Source organism: Petaurus breviceps, unplaced genomic scaffold, assembly GCF_028583685.1.
Source record: "Petaurus breviceps papuanus isolate PSGF00001 unplaced genomic scaffold, PetGlider_PUasm1.0 90845, whole genome shotgun sequence".
NCBI classification, from domain to species: domain Eukaryota; kingdom Metazoa; phylum Chordata; class Mammalia; order Diprotodontia; family Petauridae; genus Petaurus; species Petaurus breviceps.
In genome coordinates, this window is record NW_027187359.1 from 2,201,837 (window position 1) to 2,223,479 (window position 21,643).

Below are 21,643 nucleotides of genomic sequence, written 5' to 3' on the forward strand. Positions count from 1 at the left end.
AAACAATGTTAGGTGCATTAGTATGCCTAAGAGCTACACATATGCCTTTTATTCAGCTTACCTGCATTTTAAGAAGGAAAGAAATCCATAAGGTGATTCTATTCTGCAGCAAAGTTATAAGGAATGGTAAGTGATAAGAGGCAAGAGTATGAACTATAACACCATGATGTGGAGATTTAAAGGTATTTAACCCAGTTGATAAAGTAACCTAAAATCCAGTGCTATTGGAAGTTTGTGGAAGGAGGGAATTCTACTTGAATAGTTACATCATGTTTATTTATACAGGGAGGCAGCATGATACAGTGGAGAAAGCATTGCAGAGCTCTGGAGCCAGAGTGCTTGGGTTCAGATCTCACCTCTAATAATGCCTATCTTGGACAAATCTTGGATAAGTCATTTCACTTCCCCTAGGCCTCAGATTCCTTATGAATAAAATGGAAGTTTTGGACTAGATGAACTTTCTGGAACCTTCCAACCCTAGATCTGTAATCCTATGAATACTAAAGAAGAGAGACTGTGAATGTTGTCCTGGAGAGAGGTAGCCTCAGACTAGTGGAAATGGAGTTAGAGAACCGGGTTTAAATCTTAGCCATGGCTGTTCACTAATTCTGATACTGGACAAGTCACTGTATCCCTCCAGGCAGCAGTTTCTGCATCTGCAAAAATGAAAGGGTTGAATTTTACCATCTCTAAAGTCAATTTCATCCCTCACCTATATTCTGTAATGATCCTCTTGCCATTTCTAACCAACACAATACACTCAGTGGTTAAGTGGGTTTTTTTGCCTCTTAACATTATGATGCCAAAGAAAACACCTTCCTAGGGATAGAAATCCTCCTTGGAGAACTACCCAGTACATGAAGTTAACATAATCTGTTCTTGCTACCATAAATGTAAATGATGAGGAAGATTTTTGGAAGATGCTAACTGTTGGACGTAAGTGGTCTTGGCATGAAAGTAGTAAGCCTCGGGGTAGAAATTAAAGGTTCTGGCTTCCTCTTTTCACTGACTACTTGAATCTCCCCACATTTATTTGAGCCCCTGCAAACAACATTTTTTAAAAATTTTATTTATAACAGGGAAAGGGAGCTAGCCCTGTTTTTGGCAGGACCCCTTAGGGTCATTCACTTTCTTTGTGCCAATGAAAGGAGGATACATGTTGGAATGTTGACCACCATGCTTTTATCCAGTTGAGCAGTCATCATACTTTGTCCTCAGCTAAAACCCCTTTTTAATTACTTTGCTTTCCTTGTGTATTTGTGAAATAGATGGCTTATTGCCAGCACATTGGAGTGGAATTCATGTTTATCAATGACCTGGAGCAGTGCCAGTGGATTAGACGGAAATTTGAGACTCCAGGCATCATGCAGTTCACAAACGAGGAAAAGCGCACTCTACTAGCAAGGCTTGTTCGGTCAACCAGGTATTACGTAACTGGTATAATATTAGAGGTTGAACTTCCAAAGACCTTTTATAACATGTGTCCCCAAAATCAGGCCTTTCAAGGAAATACGTATCCACACAAATGCATATTCTAAAGCCTCACAACCCAACTTGCAGTCATTGAGGACCCAGAATCCATAACTTCACTTGAAATTATTGTTAGGAGAGGAATATTCCTTCAGATTTAGGCTTGAATATGCTGCATGATAGAGATTAATATTAAAATCCCACAGAAGCAGAGTTAGGGTATTCATGAGTTAGGAGGAATCGTTAGATATCTGGAGCAGTTAATGGTGGGGAAAGACAAAAGGAAGGATGTAGAAGGGATAATACCACTTGCCTGGATGGAAGGTAACCTGAGACAGACTTCCCCTACATCCCAGATGCTGCCTGATAAAGTAGAAATTCAGGCTGTCAGTGAATAGGAATATTGGTGTGAAAGAAGTGTCATTCTTGTACTTAAGTCATTCAACTCTGGCCTTCTCCAGTTGTTTGGATCTTATTTCTGGATAGTCAGAAAATCCTCATGTGTTCTTCTATACCACTCTTAAGAAGCTATCTGCAAGTTTACGTGGATCCTTGTCTCCCAGGTTTGAAGAATTCCTGCAGCGAAAGTGGTCATCTGAGAAACGTTTTGGCTTAGAAGGTTGTGAAGTGCTGATACCGGCCCTGAAGACTATAATTGATAAGTCAAGTGAAAATGGAGTGGATTATGTGATCATGGGAATGCCACACAGGTAAACTGAGCAGAAAGGATACTGTTGGGCCAGGTGGGCTCTTTATAAGCCATGTCTGTCCCATTTAATGATAGCTATTATGGCAGTAAAAAGGTGTGAATGGTATCTATCATTCTAATGTGGGAAGATAGGAAGTCTCTTTTTGGTAGTATTAACTATTATTAAAATTAACAGATACCTTAAAATCGATTTTTAAAAATTACCATTTAGTTTTCAAGTCTACCTCTTATTCCTCATTACCATTGGGTGATGACCCAGCACCTCGTAAAATAATGGTCCTTTTCTGTTTTAATTTTCATCACAGGACTACCATTTTTGTGCTTACAGGAAGTAATATTTTACTTTGTAAAGTAAAGATTTTTTTTTGTTCTGTAGAAAATCTTTGTGTCTTACTTGCTTTGGGGGAATACCCAGTATACTTGTTCAAAATGCCCCTTTATTAGTTTGGATGTTATAATATACCACTGACTTTGCATAGCATTGTGTTAGAACTAAGAGCCACTCATCATGACTTGTATTAAGAATGCTCCTGTTTGGAATAATTCCTAGGATCCTGGGATTAGGACTTTGGAGTTCAAAGGTCCAGAGCTTTCCCAAGGTCACTAGTGGCAGAACTAGCTGGGCCTCTGACTCTCAGTTCCACTGTACTATAAAGATTGAGATTAATAGTTAATATCTCCCTGGAGTGGCGTTTGGTACATTCATGAATTACAGGAACCATGTTAGGGGAGGACAAAAAAGAGAATATGGAGAAGAGTAACAGCCGTATGGGTGGAGTAAACTTTAGAGAACCGCATCCTGAGATAGATCTCTTTACATCCACCCCTGAACAAAGTAGAAATTTGGGCTGCCAGGAGACAGTAACTTGGTTCTGTCAGCCCCCCAGTAGTTATTATGCCTGTGCCACCAAGAGAGGAGTTGTTGTGTGCCATGAGTGGTCAGTGGGGGCAGAAGGAAGAGGACAAGACCTGCAGGTTGACTAGAGGTCAAATGCAGGAGTGGCTTTTGTCACTGGACTCATGGACTGCTGTCAGTTCAGGTCTGCTGATCCCATCTTGTTTGTGTGTGTGACACAGAGGGCGCCTGAATGTGCTTGCAAATGTGATCAGGAAGGAACTGGAGCAGATTTTCTGTCAATTTGATTCAAAATTGGAGGCGGCTGATGAGGTGAGTCACCTGCTTTCACAGGAGCTTGCATCCACTAAACTTGATAGCACTTACTACTGAGGACAGCTCAAGAGGTTTCTTGGGGCCTGGTTTGTGGAGTTACCCATATCCACTGAGGCTGGGTCACCAGTTTGGCTTGCTGAGGTTTCCCTAGAGGAAAGTGCATGGAGTATTCTTGTTTGCTGGTAGTGAACTTGACTTAGTCTTGAAACACCCACCTTTCTTTGGGACTGGTTTGGTCAACCTTTAGTGTCATATCTATTAATCTATCATTAGTGATGCACTCCTGCAGACCAGGATACCTTTTGTGATGTTAGGGAATAAAGAATAAAAAGGAAAACAGCAAAGGACCATTTCTCAATGGCAAAGTAGCCAAATGATAAGCAGGACTAGATAGATTACCAGATTAATAAGCATCTTAATATGCTTCCCTTTCATACCAGTAGGACGGGTTGCCAGCCTTGCAGCTAAATCCTTAGGCTTTGTTCTGGAGCAATGGTGTCAGATTCCAATAGAAGAAGATCCCTGAGAAACCCATAAATTAACATTTGTGTTGTATTTTTTTTATTTTTATTTTTTTTTGTTAAACATTTGTCACCATGTTCAGTTATGTCCCAACTCTTCACATCACCCCGTTTTGGAGTTTTCTTGGCAAAGATATTGGAGTGGTTTGCCATCTCCTCCAGATCATCTTGTAGATGAGGAACTGAGGTAAACAGTGTTAAGTGACTTGCCCAAAGTCACACAGCTAGCAGGTGTCTGAGGCTGGATTTGAACTTAAGAAGATGAGTCTTGGGGCAGCCAGGTGGCGCAGTGAATAGAGCACTGGCCCTGGAGTCAGGAGGACCTGAGTTCAAATCCAGCCTCAGACACTTAACACTTACTAGCTGTGTGACCTTGGGCAAGTCACTTAACCCCAATTGCCCTGCCTTCCCCCCTCCAAAAAAAAATAGATGAGTCTTCCTGATTTCAAGCCCAGTGCTCTATCCACTGTGCCACTTGGCTGCCCCAAATGTTTCCCAACTATGTTTTAATCTGATTCAGCCACACTTGTCAAGATCTTGAGGTTGCCACCTCCCACTTCTGATATGAAAGATCTGTATTCTAGAGCGACATGGGGAGGCTTTCCATTCTTATCTTGCCTAGCTACAATATTTTGCCTTAGTTTCTCATTTCTATTTAAGTTTGACACCACTACTAGAGAGGAATAGGAGACTGTGAGTGAGAAAGGGGCCTTAGAACAGCTACTTTCTGGACAGTAAGACAATTTTACCTTTCCAGCCACAAAAATATGACTTTGTTCTGCCAAATATGTTGATATATTGATTGATGTATCTAGGGTTCTGGCGATGTGAAGTACCACTTGGGCATGTATCACCGGAGGATTAACCGAGTAACGGACAGAAACATCACATTGTCATTGGTGGCAAACCCTTCTCACCTAGAGGCTGCTGACCCAGTGGTTATGGGAAAAACCAAAGCTGAGCAGTTTTATTGTGGGGATACTGAAGGAAAGAAGGTAATATTCCTTAGAGGCTGATAATTGTGAATATGATTGACAGAACCACACAGTCAGGCTCAGGGTGCCCCCGCCTCCATGTCTCACAGAATGTGAAACTCTTTAGGTGATGTTTTGTTCTCCTTAGAAATGACTTGAAGCTTGTCAAGCATATCTTAGCACTTGAAAAATTTTGAATTGCAAGAATTCCTAGACCCCAACCAAAACTGCTGTGAGAATAACCATCCTAGATTAGATGCGTCATCCCAAAGTGACAGCCCTCCAGAATTGTGTTGTGTCTCTTCTCTTTGTGTCCCTATAGAGAACGACAACATGTAGCACTTTAAAGTTTGCAACACTCTTTGCTTAATCCGAGCTTCATCACAACTCTCTAAGGTAGATAGGTATGACATCCATATTTTACAAATAGGGAAGGCGAGGCTCAGAGAGGAAGACTCATTAATATCTGTACACTCCATCTCCCCTTCTTCTCTCTCCCTTTCTCTCTGTGTCTCCTTTTCTCTTTCCCTTTCTTTCTTCCTCTACTTTCCCTTCTCTCCTTACACACATACACATTGCTGAAGAATAACCACCTTTACTGGAAGGAGAAAACTCAGAGAAGTTAGTAGCAGCTAATAGAGCTTGACAAGGAAATAAAAAGGCATTCAGGTCTATTGTGTCAGAAGAGAATAAATTTTCTAGTTATGAATTTTTTTAAAATATGAGTTTGTGCAGGGCCTTGAAGAATGAATAGGATTTTAATAGTTGGAGAAGAGAGGACTTTGCAGGGGAAAGAGCAGAGAGGCCATGAACAGAGCTGGTATGTGGGCAGGACAGCAAGGAAGCCAGACAACCTAAAACAGAAGGCTCACCTTAGGAACTAGGAGAAGAGATGAGTCTCAGAAGGCAGACTCAGCTTATGAAGAACCACAAATACCAAATTAAGGATCTGGGACTTTATCTGACAGTTCACAAGGAATTATTGTAGGTTCTTAGGATCCATTTATTCAACAAATATTTGATTATCTACAATGTGCAAGGCTCAGTGCTTAGCAGTATCAGCCTAGAAAGCCAGTAAAAGATGGGCACAGAGCTAGTGAGTTCACAGTATATCAAAGGTAGAATATGAACCCAGGTCCTAGTCTCCAAAGCCATTACTACTTTGATTATACCATACCATGACCTTAGTAACTGTGTCACCTGGGACAAGTCATTTAACTTCTCTGGGCCTCAGTTTCCTCATCTCTAAAGAAGGGGTTGGACTACATATCCTCTAAGGTTCCTTCCAACTTAAGGGCTATGATCCTGTATCAGCCATTGGGGAGCTTACAATCTAGTGACTGGTGAGTGAAACAATAAAAGTGGTTTTTAATCTGGCAGTGACATATGCCTGGAATTTTTGAGGGTGGTTAGAAGGCTATCGGAGTATTTTAAGTAGTGTGAACCTGAAAATGGGGTAGTGACCATAGACATAGGGAGGGGCAGAGATGCTTAAGGGACTTTGCAAAGGAGAAAGCACTCTAAGTGTCATTTAACTGTGACCAGTTACAGACTCAAAAGAAAGGGAAGAATAAGACGTTACAACTCAGATACTAACTAGGATCATAGGATCTGGAGAGGCAGAAGGCTGCCTTACGATCACCTAGTCCAGCATCTGCATTTTACAGATGAAGAAATCAAGGCCCAGAAAAGGGAGCTTAGCCGAGATACAAACCCAGGGCCTCTCAGGCCAAATCCGGAAGTTTTTCCACTATACCATGCTCCCTCTTCAGACTCTTCAGACAGAGAATAGCAATACAAGAATCAGTAAACAGCATTTATTTAAGCACCTTCTATGTCCCAGGTGAAGAGAAAAATGAAATCCTCCCCACCCTCAGAGAGTGCTGGGTCTAATCAAATTCTTTTGGGGGTGGTACAAAATATTGACAAGGAAGAACGTAGGCTATATACAAAGTAATTTCAGAGGTCATGGAAGTGAAGAACTAATAATGAAAAAACAGTAAAAGGTAATATGTAAAGGTTGGTATCATTTAAATGAATGCCCATAGGATCAATACTGTGAGAGTTGGGAAATGAAACTAGAACACAGGCTTGCTGGCCATAGAACATCCAAGCACATTTCTCCAAAAGTAAAGAAATGACTCTAAGCCACCGGCTTCAGGAGACAGCCATTCCAGGGGCTTTTCTAGGCACCTGATGAGTCTGGAGGCCATTTGAAAGGAGATAAGTCCTGGTCTCTCTTGTCATTTCCTCTGGTATTTTAGTTCCCTGGCATATTGAATACAAGATATTCTGCCCATCATCTTTGGGGCTGAGTAGCAGAGGGAGGCAAGATGTTATATAAAATTTGAAAAAAAAGAAAGTGAATTGGATTGCCTTGTCTTTCTTAGAATCAGGAAATTCTTGATTCATTCCTGTATCCCTGAAAAACAATGAGATTGTGAGCAACACACAGTAGAAGATGAACAAAAATGAACAGTTTAAAATCATTTTGTCTTTTCTAAACCAAAAATAAGCTGCCATTTGAACCCTAGCAAATGTCTTTATCTTTCAATCAGCAACCATTTATTATACACCTACTATATACCAGACATTGGGTATAGAAAGACAAAAAGGAAACTTGTCTATCCGTCCATTTTCCTCCACAGGGAACTTACATTTTCCTGATTTGGGTTATAGATTTGGGACATAGTCAAATTATACTGTATTGTGTAGATGGAGATCCATAGTTTTATCTCTTAAGAAATTCTAGAGGACACAAGTGTAAAATGATGCTCACCCAGACAGGAGGTCACCGTGTCTGTTGGTTTTATTCCTAGCTCATAAATTTAGAGCTAGAAGGAACCTCAAGGTCATCTGATCCAAACTCCTCATTTTCCAGAAGAGGAAACAGAACTTTAGAAGTGAGGTGACTTGCCAAAGTTCACAAAGGTGTAGTAAGAGGAAAAGCCAAGATCTGAGCCAGGTTCCCTGGATCCACATCCAGCACCCTCCACTGTACAGGGGGTGGTTCAGGATGTCCACTTTGGGGGAACATACCAGGAAATGACTGTTGTGTTAAAACAAAGGGCTTGGGGTGGCTAGGTGATGCAGTGAATTGAGCACTGGCCCTGGAGTCAGGAGGACCTGAGTTCAAATCTGGCCTCAGACAAAACACAGGCATACTCAAAAAACTAGCCATGTGACCTTGGGCAAGTCACTTAACCCCAATTACCCTACCTTCCCCCCTCCAAAAAGCAAAAACAAAACAAAACAAAAACAAAGGGCTTAAAACTTTAAAGGAGACCACCCTGGAGAGTTGGAGTTTGAATCATTTATTTGACAGCAGCTGTTCTCCCTTCCTTCCATTCATTCCCTTCTCTCTGCCACTGTCCTCTTTCCCAGCAGCTCTATTCTTATCTTCACCAGCCTTTCCAACCCCCCACAATTGAGTTACCTGCTCTTCCCCTCCAGGTATAAGTAGCTCTACACCCCTGTCCCACCTCCTATTCCTCCCTCCACCCCTTTTCTGGTAGCTGCTGCTCTCTATCTACCAGGGAATTCAGTGTTTTTTACAGTTAAGAAATCTGAAACCTGGGGTATGTCTGTTACATAATGGCACTCAATACACATGAAAGATTACGTAACCTTGTACAGGATTTGTGAGTCCTGACCAAATTTGGCTCAGTGTTTATACAGCCTTGGGGAGTTTTATTATCTGAAGACATTTCTCAAATGCCAGAATATAGCAAACACAGGCACAGCTCATGCCCAGCAGACCACAATTTTGAGACCCAGTGCTAAATAAATCCTTAGAGAATGGACAGTTACCATCAGATTTAAATGTGTGGTATGTAATTACATCTTTTCATCCTGTTTATCATGTCCCTGAGACTGCAATTACAGCTACTTACTGTGTGGGGAGCCATGGTAATGACAAATGAGTTACTGATGTTTGAACACTGAAGCATGGTCACAGAACCAAGAAAAGGTCACAAGGAGTGATGAGATCTAGCAATAAGGTATTATAGGCCGACTAGAATATTGGGAAGTGAGATTGGAGCTGAAAATGAAGTAGATAACTAGCCTAGAAAAATAAAGCTGAGGATCTCTGGGAGGAAAAAAATAGATGTGAAAACTTAAAAGTAAAAATTCAGACTGACACTTCTGTTGTGATTTTAACCATCTACAAAGTAAATATAGTTTGAGGAAATATATTCCAAAGCCTGTGAAAGGCTCTGGAGTCAGTGAAAAAGCAAGGCCTTTGCATGTCGTTATTGACACTTCTACCCAAGTTAACCTTTTTTGTATGTTTGAGTATGACACTTGTTTTTGGTTCAGACCCATGGGCCAAATCTGTGATTTTATCAGTAGTAGGAATTCTCTTCATGAAAACTCCCTTCACCAATGTATATCAACAACTCTGTCTTAACATATGGCTTAGAGCCTGGAACACTGAAAGGTTAAATGATGTGATTATCCAACTAGTATGTGTCACAGGCAGGATTTGAACTCAGGCCTTCCTGACTCCAAAACCAGTCCTTTATCTTTACACTACCTTATATTGCCTCTTATCAACTTGGTTAACTTCTCTGGATCCTCTACCCATAAAATTTGGTTCTTTCTAAATTCACTGCCAAAATAATTCCACCTCAGCCTCCACTTGCCTTTTAGAGTTTGAGGATCTAAAGGGAAGAATTTTCCATCTGCCTCTTCTCCTATGTCTTTTAGGTGATGTCCATTCTCATACATGGAGATGCTGCATTTGCTGGGCAGGGTATTGTGTATGAGACATTCCACTTGAGTGACCTTCCCTCTTACACTACACATGGCACTGTGCACGTGGTCGTTAACAATCAGGTAATATGGATTTTTCCTATCTAAACCCTTAAAGTTCATCAACCTCACTGAAAAATCTAGCTATATTCCTTAGCTTAGGCATTTTGACTGTTCAAAGATCATCTTATAATCAGTATCAGTGAATCTGCAAATTGATTTCAGTTCAGAAACCACTGCCTACTCCACACAGAAAGAACCTAGTGATAGGATCTAGCAGTGGGACAGAATTGGGAAATGAGATATGACAGGTTCTTGCCCTGACGGAATTAATTGTCTAAGAGGGGGACATGACACAAACACTGGTAACTACTACAAAACAATCCTCAATAACCGTGTAAAAAGGGGAAATGAAAATGTCAGCAAAGAAGACAAAGACAGAAAGGTCATCTGGAAAGCCTTGCTGTAGGTGCGGTGATTTTGAGGCCACTGAGGGATTCTCAAGATAACTTGAAGAAGGGAAAATACATATGGGCTCACTCCCCCAAAAAGGCAATCAAGAGGATCTAAATAGCTCATTGTTTAGTCGCATATGCCTACTTTTTCAGTTCTCTAAAAATCTTTATAAGAATAATCTAGGGCAGCTAGGTAGCGCAGTGAGTAAAGTGCCGGCCCTGGAGTCAGGAAGACCTGAGTTCGGTTCCGGCCTCAGACCCTTAACATCCACACACACACAAAAAAACTAGCCGTGTAACCTTGGGCAAGTTATTTAACCCCAATTGCCCTCCAAAAGGCAAATAATAATAATAATAATAATCTACACATCTGCCAAAGGCATCCTTGATGGAAAACATGATGAGAACAAGCAGCCTTTTACAAATGATGTACTGCCCATCACATCTCTAAGAGTCATGCACTTGACTGACAGGTGCATAGAAGACAAGATTTCACTGTTATTTCTTATTGGTTAATTATAAAGAAGCACTGCATTCAGTTGAGCAAAATACAGCTTCAGAGACTCTCCACCAAGAAGGTGTCTCCTAGGCATGTGATAATGATAACAACAGTTACCATTTATATAATTTTACAAATACTATTTTGTTTTATCCTCACAATAACCCTGGAAGGTAGTTGCTATTATTATTCCCAGTTTACAGAAGAGGAAACAGAGGCAGACAGGTTAAGTGACTTGTCCAAGATTATATAGCTAAGTAGTATCTAAGGCCAGATTTGAACTCAGGTTTTCCTGACTATCTCCAGGACTGTATCCATAGTGCCAATAGTTGACCTGAAAGGCAATGGAGGGAAACATGTTAGACATAAAGGCTGCCTCATATTGCCACACTTGTCTTAACACATAAGTGGCATAAAAAGTGTCATCAATAGGGGAGGCCAGGTAGCACAGCGAGTAAGAGCACCGGCTCCAGTGTCAGGATGACCTGGGGATCGAATCCGGGCTCAGACACATAGCACCCACCCAGAAACACCTGGCCGTGTAATCTTGAGCAAGTTACTTAACCCCAATTGCTTAGGGGCGGCCAGGTGGCTCAGCGAGTAAGAGTACCAGTTCCAGTGTCGGGATGACCTGGGGATCAAATCTGGGCTCAGATACTTAGCACCACACCCAGAAACAACTGGCCATATAACCTTGAGCAAGTTACTTAACCCCGATTGCTTTTAAAAAAAAAAAGTGTCATCAATGATTAGAAGAGGTAGTAGGTTGGTCATTTGGCAGGAATAAAGTTAAGAGATGGCTTCACTGTTGTACTGGTATTCAGGTAATGTTAAAACCTTGAAGAAGTCATCTGGAATATAGGGTAGGTCCTCTACTGAGAATCTGTTGGAGGATGTCAAGGAAGGCTTTATGGAAGTGGTGGTATCTGAGTTTCTTTTTAGAGCAAGAATAGTATTTCAGTAGACTGGGGATGGGTGAAGAGAAGCAAGGTCATTCAAGACATAAGGAAGCTCATGATTCATGACAAAATTAGGACAAGATGGAATGAGTGTAAAGAATCCAAAATGGCTAGATTATTCCATTTGAACTTTTCTCCTGGTTGAATTGTGGCTGCAGCTTTCACTGTTGTAAAAGACTAGTGATCAACATGACTAATGTAGAAATATGTTTAACATGATTGTACATATATAAGCTATGTGAGATTGCTGTCTTGGGGAGGGAAGGAAAGGAGAAAAATTTGGAGCTCAAAATCTTACAAAGATGAATGTTGAAAACTATCTTTACATGTAATTGGAGAAAAATAAAATACTCTTAAGTTAAAAAACAAAAGGCTTGGGTGATTAAATCTCCCACCCAGCAGGAACGAGAGAGGAGAAGGGCTCTAGTCCTGTCTTCCTAGTGGTGTTACATGCTCAGCTACTGTTGTTACACGTGGGTATGACAATACAAAATGTTTGGACTATGCCCCTGAACTCCTCCTCTGGTTGATTTGTGGTAGCTGTATTCTCATCCAGAGTTCACTTTTCCTCTCACTGAAGAGTCTCTCATCTGCTTTACAGATAAGATTAATCCTTTTTAAATTGTTTTTATCCATAGTAGCCCATCCTGGCCATTTTCAGGATGTAGCAAGAACATTGTGCTCCATGGAGTGACCTGTGTCCTTGGGGAATGACAGCCAGACAGGAGGTGCTAGATCCATGATTGGCCAACCCTGTCAGTTCTTCTTCTGAAGGAGAATAAGTACACAAGCTACTTTTTAAAATGTCAGAAATATCATTATATCAAAACTTGTGGTTTTATCAGTATGAGAGCTCCTACCGATGCAGATTGCAATCTTCTTTAAATTATAGTCTTCAAGGGGCAGCTAAGTGGCTCGGTGGATAGAGAGCTAAGCCTGGAGTCAGGAAGTCCCACAGGCAAATCCGTCCTCAGACATTTCATAGCCGTGTGTCCATGGACAAGTCACTTACCCTCTGTTTCAGTTACCTCAACTGTAAAATGGGGATAATAATAGCACTACATCCCCAGGTTGTCATGAGGTAAAGCACCTGGCACATAGTAAGCACCATACAAATGTTAGCTGCTGTCACTGTTATCATTGTTGTTATTCAGGACTTGCCTGAAGTTTAAAGAAGAGTGAAGGGATTTCCCCTTGATCACACAGCCAGTTCGCATGAGAGGCAGTATCTGAACTAGGCCTTTCCACTGCCATACTGCCTCTCGGACTTTTAATATTCATTCATTCGCATTCGTTCCCACAATGATGGAATTCACTGAGCCATTTGAATATTCAACTCAACAGACATTTCACAGGATCCTAGATTTAGAGCTGCAAGGAAATGTAAAGGTAGAGCAACTCCCTCATTTTAGAAGAGGAAACAGTCTCAGAGATTCAATTACTCTCCCAGAGGCACACAGATAGCACCTGCAACTCTTCTGCTACGTGCTTAGATGTCATCAGTTGCTGCCCAACTGTACTGTCTCTACAGAAGGTTACTGAAAGAAAAAATTGTTTTAAAAGCAACTTTAGATATTTTATAATTCCCAGTCTTTTGGTAAAAACGTCCCCACTCTGAGTTGTAGGCAATAATCCTGGTCTTTCACCAAAAACAAAATAAACCTTTCTGTGGCCTTTGGACTCCAATTGATTGTTTAAGAACTGTGGCTGGAGTGGATGGACCTGCTTTACCATGAATGTGTTTCTGTCCCTAAGAGAAGAGCTAGAAAATGCTTTGGGACTATTGTTCTCCTGCTCTAGATAAGAGTCTTTCTTCTGTGATCCTGTCTTCTCTCCTGCAGAGAGAGAGAGAATGAGTGTGTGTATGTGTGTGTGGTGCTGGTGTTCTTTTTCTTCTTCCCAGAGATGTCATTTTATAAAGCCCTGTGCTTTGTTTAGACACATTGAGGCTATGGTGAAAGTTGTCTAAGAATCTTTCTATACAAATAAGAATGAGGATCTAATGATGAGCAGAGGGCAGTGTTTAGAAAACTCTCTTACCCTCCCTTCTCCATAGCTTCTCCTGGCATCTCAGGTGACAGCTGTGGCAAGCCTGGGCCTTTTCTCTCTGCTACAGAAAGACATGCTCTACTTAATGACATTCACTGATGTTGCAAAATGCAGTATCTGAGAAACAAAAGTAATTCCATAGGAACAATGTTATAAATGATCATTTAGCCAAATAATGGTACAACTTACCGCAGGGTTTCCAGACTTTACAGTGGGGTTTGGTTGCTAGAGGATCACAATGTTAATTTGAAATTACTTGGGCTGAGGTAACCCTTGTAGTTGCTATGCCTATAAATAGTTTTTTGTTACCTCTTAGGTCTAATACCACCTTCTTGGTGGTGATAAAGATGATGAATGATAATGATGGAGCTATTATGAGGCTATCTTAAGTGATTGCAGGAGAATCCTCATTGACTCAGGACATTTTTCATGCAGATTGGCTTTACCACAGACCCCCGAATGGCCCGTTCTTCTCCGTATCCTACTGATGTGGCCCGAGTGGTGAATGCACCAATTTTCCATGTGAATGCTGATGACCCTGAAGCAGTTATGTATGTGTGCAATGTGGCTGCTGAGTGGAGGAGCACTTTTCATAAGGATGTGGTTGTGGATTTGGTAAGTAACCAATGGGATTCAGTCACTGATGTTCTGGAGCTGTGTGTGTCAGTGCCATGGGCTTTATCTCCTTAACTTGGCTCTTATTGCTTCTGGCATTTTGTAGAGGTTTAAGAGGAAAAAAAAGAGGGAATCAACTCACAATTTTCCCCATTATTTAATCCTTGTGAATATTCTTCCAGTTCAAAAGCCATTGCATTTCAGAGTTAGAAGGGACCCAGAGATCATCTGGTCCAATCCATACCTGAATAAGAATACCCTTTACTTCATGTTCAACAGATGCTCATCTAACCTTCCCTTGAATACCTCTAATAGGAGGAATCTCCCAAGGCATTCCTTCTATTTTGACAGGCCAAACAGTTATTAGGAAATTTTTCTTTACATTAAGCCTAAAATCTGCCTTTCTGCAACCTCCACCCCCTGCCTCCACTTCTGCTTTTTGGACCCAAGCAAAACTTCCATATGTCAGCCCTTCAGATATACTTAAAGACTGTCATATGTCCATCTGGGATTCCCTGCCCCAAACACCACTTCTCCAGGTTAAGTATCCTCAGCTTACCTCAACTGTTCTGTGATTTTGCCAAGAATCAGTCAAGCTCATTGGCCTCCAGTTTACAAACTATTTCCTAGTCTTTCCTAGCACAGATAAATGCCAAGTCATCTTATTATTTCTGACTAACAGAAGCATTGAAGTGATAGAAGATTGCTAATTATGATATTGTCCTTTTCCTCTCATTTAAATGTTATTTCTGACTAAGCATGTTACCTTCTCTTTTTTTAAATAAGTTTTTATTGATATTTTCTTTTTCTTATATCACCATAGTATCTCATGTATCCCTTCCTTTCCCCTTCCCCCTCCCTGAAAGTTATCCCATATGAGAAAGAGTATTTTAAAGAGGGGGAAAAAATAATCAAGTCAAAAAATATGTGCAATGTGTAGCACTTGTAGACCTCCCACCTCCATGAAGTGGTGGGTTGGAAGTGTCTTCTCCATAATGTCTTCATTAGACCCTCACTTGATCTTTAAAATTTTATTACATTTACTTTTGATTTTTTGGTATCTTTCCATTTATATTGTTGTAGTTACTGTATGTGTTATTTTCTTCACTCTGTTTACTTCAGTCTGCATCAGTTCACAGAGATCTCTCCGTGCTTCTCTATATTCATCACATACATCATTTCTTATAGCATAGTAATGTTCCATTTTGTTCATGTACAGCAATTTAACCATTCCTCAATTGATGGAATCTATTTTGTTTCCAATTCATAGCTATCATAAAAAATGTCGCTATCAATATTTTGGTATACTGTATATGAGGATTTTTTCTTAGTGATTGTATAAGCCCAGCAATAGAGTTTCTGATTCGAAGGGCATGGATATTGTAGTCCTTTTATTTGCATAATTCCAAATTGCTTTCCAAAATGGTTATACCATTTCACAGCTCCACCAACAATGTATTATAGCATACCTATATTTCCACAAACCCTTCAATATTGACTTATCTTTCTTTTTTTGGTCAATTTATTTTTAAGAAGAGGCTTATGTTTTTAAAGCATTTTCATTTTTTTTTTAAGCTCACAAACATCCCTAAGAATTAAGAAGGTAGAGGCATCCTAATCGAGAGGAATGAACCAGAAGGTTGAATGACTTGTGAAAGGTTATGTAGTAATGTTGGGACCAAAACTCCTGAGTTTCAGTCCAGTGTACTTTTTGCTCAACCTTCACTATTTCCCGAACATAGCTAGAGAATTCGGTTTTCTAATACTTCTTTCCTTTGCTATATAGGTATGTTACCGACGTAATGGTCACAATGAAATGGATGAACCCATGTTCACTCAGCCCCTCATGTACAAGCAGATCAGGAAACAGAAACCTGTGCTGCAGAAGTATGCTGAGACTCTGGTATCACAGGGAGTGGTCAATCAGCCTGAATACGAGGTGCAGTCACTTGGGCTATCCTATTTACCCCATCGAACTCTGCCCAAGTTAGTCAGCACATTTATCAAATGCCTGAATTCTGGACAGGACGAAAACAAAAGGAGGCTGTGGCCACAGTACTTGTCTTGGAGATTGAATCAGTGGAGGGGCCCTGTGTATGTTGGTTCATGGTCCAGATTGTAAGCATTAGATCGGTAGGGTGCCTAACTTGGGTAGAGGTCGATGGGGCAGGGGGGGGGGGGGGATTCCGCTCAAATGCAAATGAAATAACGGTAGGGGAGGCAGATTTAGCTGAAGCATGTTCATCGTACCTGTGTCTTAAGCGCTAGGATTACAAATGTGGTTTGTTGAATTGCTGTGCTAGTCTGGGAAATCTCTTTATTCAGCAACCACTTGTCAAGCTCCTAGGCGTTATGGTAAGTGTTAAGAGAGAGATTTTTTAAAAAGATAGTCCTTGTCCTCAAGCAGCTTACATTCTAGTCAGGAAGATAGAAAATATACACAGATATCTCTAAAACAAGACAAAATATGACTTTAAACTGTCACTCCTTTCCTTAAGAAACTTTCAATAATTTCCTTTTGCTTGGAGGATAAAATAAAACCCCTCTGGAATTTTATAGCACTTTCCCATCTAACTGCAGCCTGATAACACCTTGGTAGCCTCCAGCACCATAAGCTTTGGCCAGTTGACCAACTTGATACTCCACGTACCTAACATTCCCATTTCTGTTCCTTTGCACAGGCTTCCCCCATGCCAAGAATGTTCTTGGTTTGACCTCTTCCTCTAGAAACCCTAGCTGTCTTCAAGGCTCCGCTTAAGTGCATCTTCCCACAAGAGGCCCTTCTAGATTTCTCCCAGTTGTCAGTGGACCTTTTCCTCTTGCTGTCTCCCCCCGCCCCCCCCCCAAAAAAAAACAACAACAACCCAACCTTCTGTTTATTTTTATTCACATGTTATTTGCCCCAGGTGAATGTAAGCTCCTTGAGTATAGGGACTATTCATTTTTTGTCTTTGTATTCCTACTGCCCTAGTATAATGTTTGGCACATAGTAGGCACTTATGAATAAATGTGGAGTTGAATTGAACAAATACATAAAAAGAGATAGTATAAGAGTTCAAAGGAAAAAGATCATTTCACAAAAGAAGTGAGACTCAAGCATTGTTTTGAAAGAGGGGGATGTGGTTTGGAGATAGGGTAAGGGAACAACTACATGTACACAGAGAAAAGATAAAGGTTCTGTTTAATAGAAGGCCCATTATTTGGAGTTTTGCTATCATCCCAGAAAAAAATGGGAGTTGCTGAAGACTTCTGGGAGTGGGCAGGCAGTAAATAGTGCTTCAGGACAGTGGAATCTATTATAATATTTGGGATGGTTGCAGATGGAGAGAGGCTAGAAATCAGGAGGTCGGCTTTGTTACATTATTCCAGGTAAATTGCTGTTGGGCCCTGGATTAGGGAAAAGACCATGGGATGGGAGAGAAAGGGATGTTGCAGAGCAAGGAGAAGCAACTCTTGGTATTTAATTCAACAAATATTTTTAAAATACCTGCTGTATACCAAGTACTACCTGATAAATGCTGGAGATATAAAAATGAAACAAACCCTGGCCCTCTTAGAACTTACATTCTACATGGAGGAAACAACATATACACATATAAGTCAGTGGGGAAAAAAAGTAATAATTTCAGAGTGGGAGGAGACTAAAAGCTAGGGGAATCCTGAAAGGTTTCTTTAGCATTTGAGCTAGTAATCCTTGAAGGAAGCTAGGATTTCAAGAAGTTGAGTTGAAAAGACAGAACATCCCAAATATTGTGGTCACCATTTACAGAGTCATGGAATGTTACGTATGGAGAACTGCAAGTAAGCTGCTTTGACTAGGATGTCAAGTGTGAGGTGAAGAATCATGTGAAATAGGTGCTGTCCTTCTCCACAGAAAGAACTGATAGGGCCTAAATGCAGATCAAAGATAATTTTTCTTTATTTTTCTTGGGGTTTTTTGTCTGTTTTATTTCACAGAATGACTTAGAGGGAAATGTGTTCTGCATAACTACACAAGTGTAACCTTCATCAGATAGCTTACCTTCTCAATTTGGGTGGGGGTGAGAGGACTTAGAACTTAAAATTTTGGGGGTGGAAAATGTTAAAATTGTTTTTACGTGTAATTGGAAAAAAATAAAAAAAAATTTTTAAAGCAATCGGGGTTAAGTAACTTGCTCAAGGTTACATGGCCAGTTATTTCTGGGTGTGGTGCTAAGTATCTGAGCCCGGATTCGATCCCCCAGGTCATCCCAACACTGGGGCCGGTGCTCTTACTCACTGAGCCACCTGGCCGCCCCCAAAAAATAAAATATTAAGATTTTTTTTTAATCACGTGAAATAAATCTGGAAAGATAGGTAACGGCTGCCTTTAAAGAGTAAATAGAGCAACTCAGGAGACTCAATTTTGAAAAAGCAAAGAGGATAGTCACTCCAAGAAACTGAGGGATAAGAAGAGTAATGATACCATTAACAGCTTTGAGGAAGGAAGGAAAGACAAACAGGACAATGTTTGGGGGAAGGAAGACAGTGAATTCAGTTTTTAAATATCAGCAAAATATATGAATAAGAAGCAGGGCCAGAAAGTGTCAGATCAGGACTGCAGGTATAGATTTGGAGCCCTCAATCTATTTTTTTTAATATCTCGATCTTTTTTTTTAATCACTAGAACTTAAGAACTTTGTAAGAAAATATATGGGCAGCTAGGTGACGCCATAGTGGAGCACCAGGCTTCCTGAGTTCAAATCCAGCTTACACTTACTAGCTATATGACCCTGGGCAAATCACTTAACCCTGTTTGCCTTCAGTTTTCCCATCTATAAAAGGAGCTAGACAAGTAAATGGCAAACCACTCCAGTATCTTTGCCAAGAAAACCCCAAAATGAGGTTATGGAAAGTCATACATGACTGGAAACAACTGAACAGCAAGGATAGACAGACAGACAGACAGATGTATGTATGTACATAAAGATGAAATATGTCTTTGTTTTATGTGTGTAAGTAACAGATTTCTGAGAGGTCAGGACTGAATCTTTGAGAGATACTGAAATTTCCTATTCAGTAGACTAGGAAGAGAAAATAGATGAGGTAGTCAGATAATAGAAAACAAATTCCAAATCCTAGTGGGCTTGATTTGAGGGACAAAGAAGGCCTGTTGTAAACTTGACTCTAGGGTGCCTGGGAGCTAACACAGTTTGAATTTCTTGGCTTAGTGAGAAGTTTAGGAACATGAGTGGAAGTTGTCCTCCCTTGAAACATGAGAGAGCAGCCTCTGGATTCTGATGCACTCACTGTTGAGTCTGATGCCTGATGTTCTGTGTCACTGCTTTCTAGGAGGAGATTTCCAAGTACGATAAGATCTGTGAGGAGGCCTTTGCCAGATCTAAAGATGAGAAGATCCTACATATCAAGCACTGGCTTGACTCACCCTGGCCTGGTGAGTAGTAATAGGTCACTTATTAAAGCTTTTTTGTTCTAAGACTACAGTGCAAGGAGAGAATGAATTAATATTTCTTAGAAAGCAGGTGGAAGATGGAAGCCATTCAAGGAAAAAATGGGGTGATAGGGAGCAGGGAACCACACTCTTCTCTGGGGCTGAGCAAAAGGGAGGGTTTTTTTGTTGTTGTTGTTTTTAAAAAAAAGAATTGTATCAATAAAAGTCATATCTAGAGATCTGGCCTAGGCTGAGAAAGGACAGGGAAGGTATCACTCTGTGAGAGTGGAGACTAAGATTAGGTTGATTCAAACAAAACAGGCTATACAGCACCTTTACTGATTTTTTTTAAAAATAGTAATACAATGAAGAAGTGTAGACAGAGAGGGAAAACTTACTTCTATCTTTGTCTGGATTGAAATCTAAAATATAAGAACTGCAGAATAAATTAGAAAATAGAACCTAAAGTCTGTGTAAGTGATAATTGCAGTCACAATTTTGGACAATTCAACAGTAAAAATAGATACTGTCGAGAGAGAAAAACAGGGAAACTACATTATGTTTAAAGGCACCATAGAAACTGGACACAAAAGGCCTCTGATGGGAATCTCAGAAAGTACACCTTTTTTAATCAGGACAATATGGCCCCTGTTCAAAGGTTAATAACATCATAATGAATATATAATTAAAGGTAGAGTAGAAATTGTACTTTGTGGGATCTGTGACCTTATCCATGATATTCCCTCCAGCAGTGCAGACTGTAACTATCCATTTTTTCTTCTCCTTTGTGAATTTTTTCCATGTTTTCCCATAAATATTCTGTAAGGTTTTTGTCTATAATTATCTATTGCTTTCCCTCTCTAACCAGCTCATTTTTCTGGTCATACATCCTTTATTCTACTTCTCCTCTGTTGCTCTTCATTGGTGATATATTATAGTCTACTTTTGCTTGCCATGCCTCTCCATTGCCCATTAGGTGATCCTCAACCTCCATTCTTTGGAGACTGTGGTATTGTGTAACTCATAGCCATACAGAATCACCAATACAGGGGAAAGAACACTTGACTCTTGTTTTTTTGGGTTTTTTTTGCTTTTTGGAGGGGCAAGGTAGGGCAATTGGGGTTAAGTGACTTGCCCAAGGTTACATGACTAGTTTTGTGTTAAGTGTCTGAGGCCGGATTTGAACTCAGGTCCTCCTGATTTCAGGGCCGGTGCTCTATTCACTGTGCCACCTAGCCACCCCAACACTTGACTCTTGATGCAAAAGAGCTGAGTTCAAGCTGTGCCTCTGGAATCAGAGAACCTAGGTTCAAATCCTGCCGGTGATGCTTGGCTGTCTGTGTGACGTTGAGTAAGTCACATGTATTCTCCGTGGGCCTTGGTTTCCTCATCACTAAAACAAGAGGATTGGGCTCAGTGGTCTTTGAGGTCCTTTTCAGCTCTAGATACATGATCCTGTGACAGATAGTTTCTAGTCTCTGCCTTACAGGTATTTACATTCTAATAGTACATGTACATAGCACATGTAATACAGGGTAGAAGGCTGAAAGTCCTGAAGTTGATACCCCAAATTTGAAAGAGTTCAGATGAATCTAAGTCCTGAGATTTTTTACTCTGAATCTCCTTTCACAAAGTTCTACATTTTCTCATTCAGTTCAGGAAGGAACAGAATAGTCTTTGTCCTTCAGTGTTCCATCATGGCACTTGGTGACAACCTATTTCTGGCTTATCTTTTCTCTTCCAGGTTTTTTTACTCTGGATGGACAGCCCAGGAGTATGTCTTGCCCTTCAACTGGTCTAACTGAAGAGGTTTTGGCACACATAGGAAATGTAGCCAGCTCTGTTCCTGTGGAGAATTTCACCATTCATGGGGGTAACTAATAGCTTTATTACTCTATAGAATTGTAGGACAACACAGTGATCCAGTTCCAAAGGAACCATGTTGGAAAATGCTATCCACCTCCAGAGAGAGAACTAGTGAACTTTGAGTGCAGAATGAAGTATACTTTTTTAACTTAATTTTTCTCAGGGTTTTTTTTTCTTCTTTTGCTACATA

General features: G+C 40.5%; 1 protein-coding gene across 3 annotated transcripts in view; it reads left to right on the top strand.

The window, feature by feature from the left end:
• OGDH (oxoglutarate dehydrogenase) overlaps nt 1-21,643 on the top strand; it is a 105,493-nt gene that overhangs the window by 71,602 nt on the left and 12,248 nt on the right. For all 3 annotated transcript variants that reach the window (XM_069071879.1, XM_069071880.1, XM_069071878.1), the window contains 9 exons: nt 1,269-1,423; nt 2,034-2,180; nt 3,257-3,347; nt 4,687-4,866; nt 9,556-9,684; nt 13,998-14,177; nt 15,964-16,116; nt 19,488-19,590; nt 21,332-21,460. In XM_069071879.1, the coding sequence (XP_068927980.1) occupies nt 1,269-1,423; nt 2,034-2,180; nt 3,257-3,347; nt 4,687-4,866; nt 9,556-9,684; nt 13,998-14,177; nt 15,964-16,116; nt 19,488-19,590; nt 21,332-21,460 (1,267 nt within the window). The remainder of the gene's footprint in view (nt 1-1,268; nt 1,424-2,033; nt 2,181-3,256; nt 3,348-4,686; nt 4,867-9,555; nt 9,685-13,997; nt 14,178-15,963; nt 16,117-19,487; nt 19,591-21,331; nt 21,461-21,643) is intronic.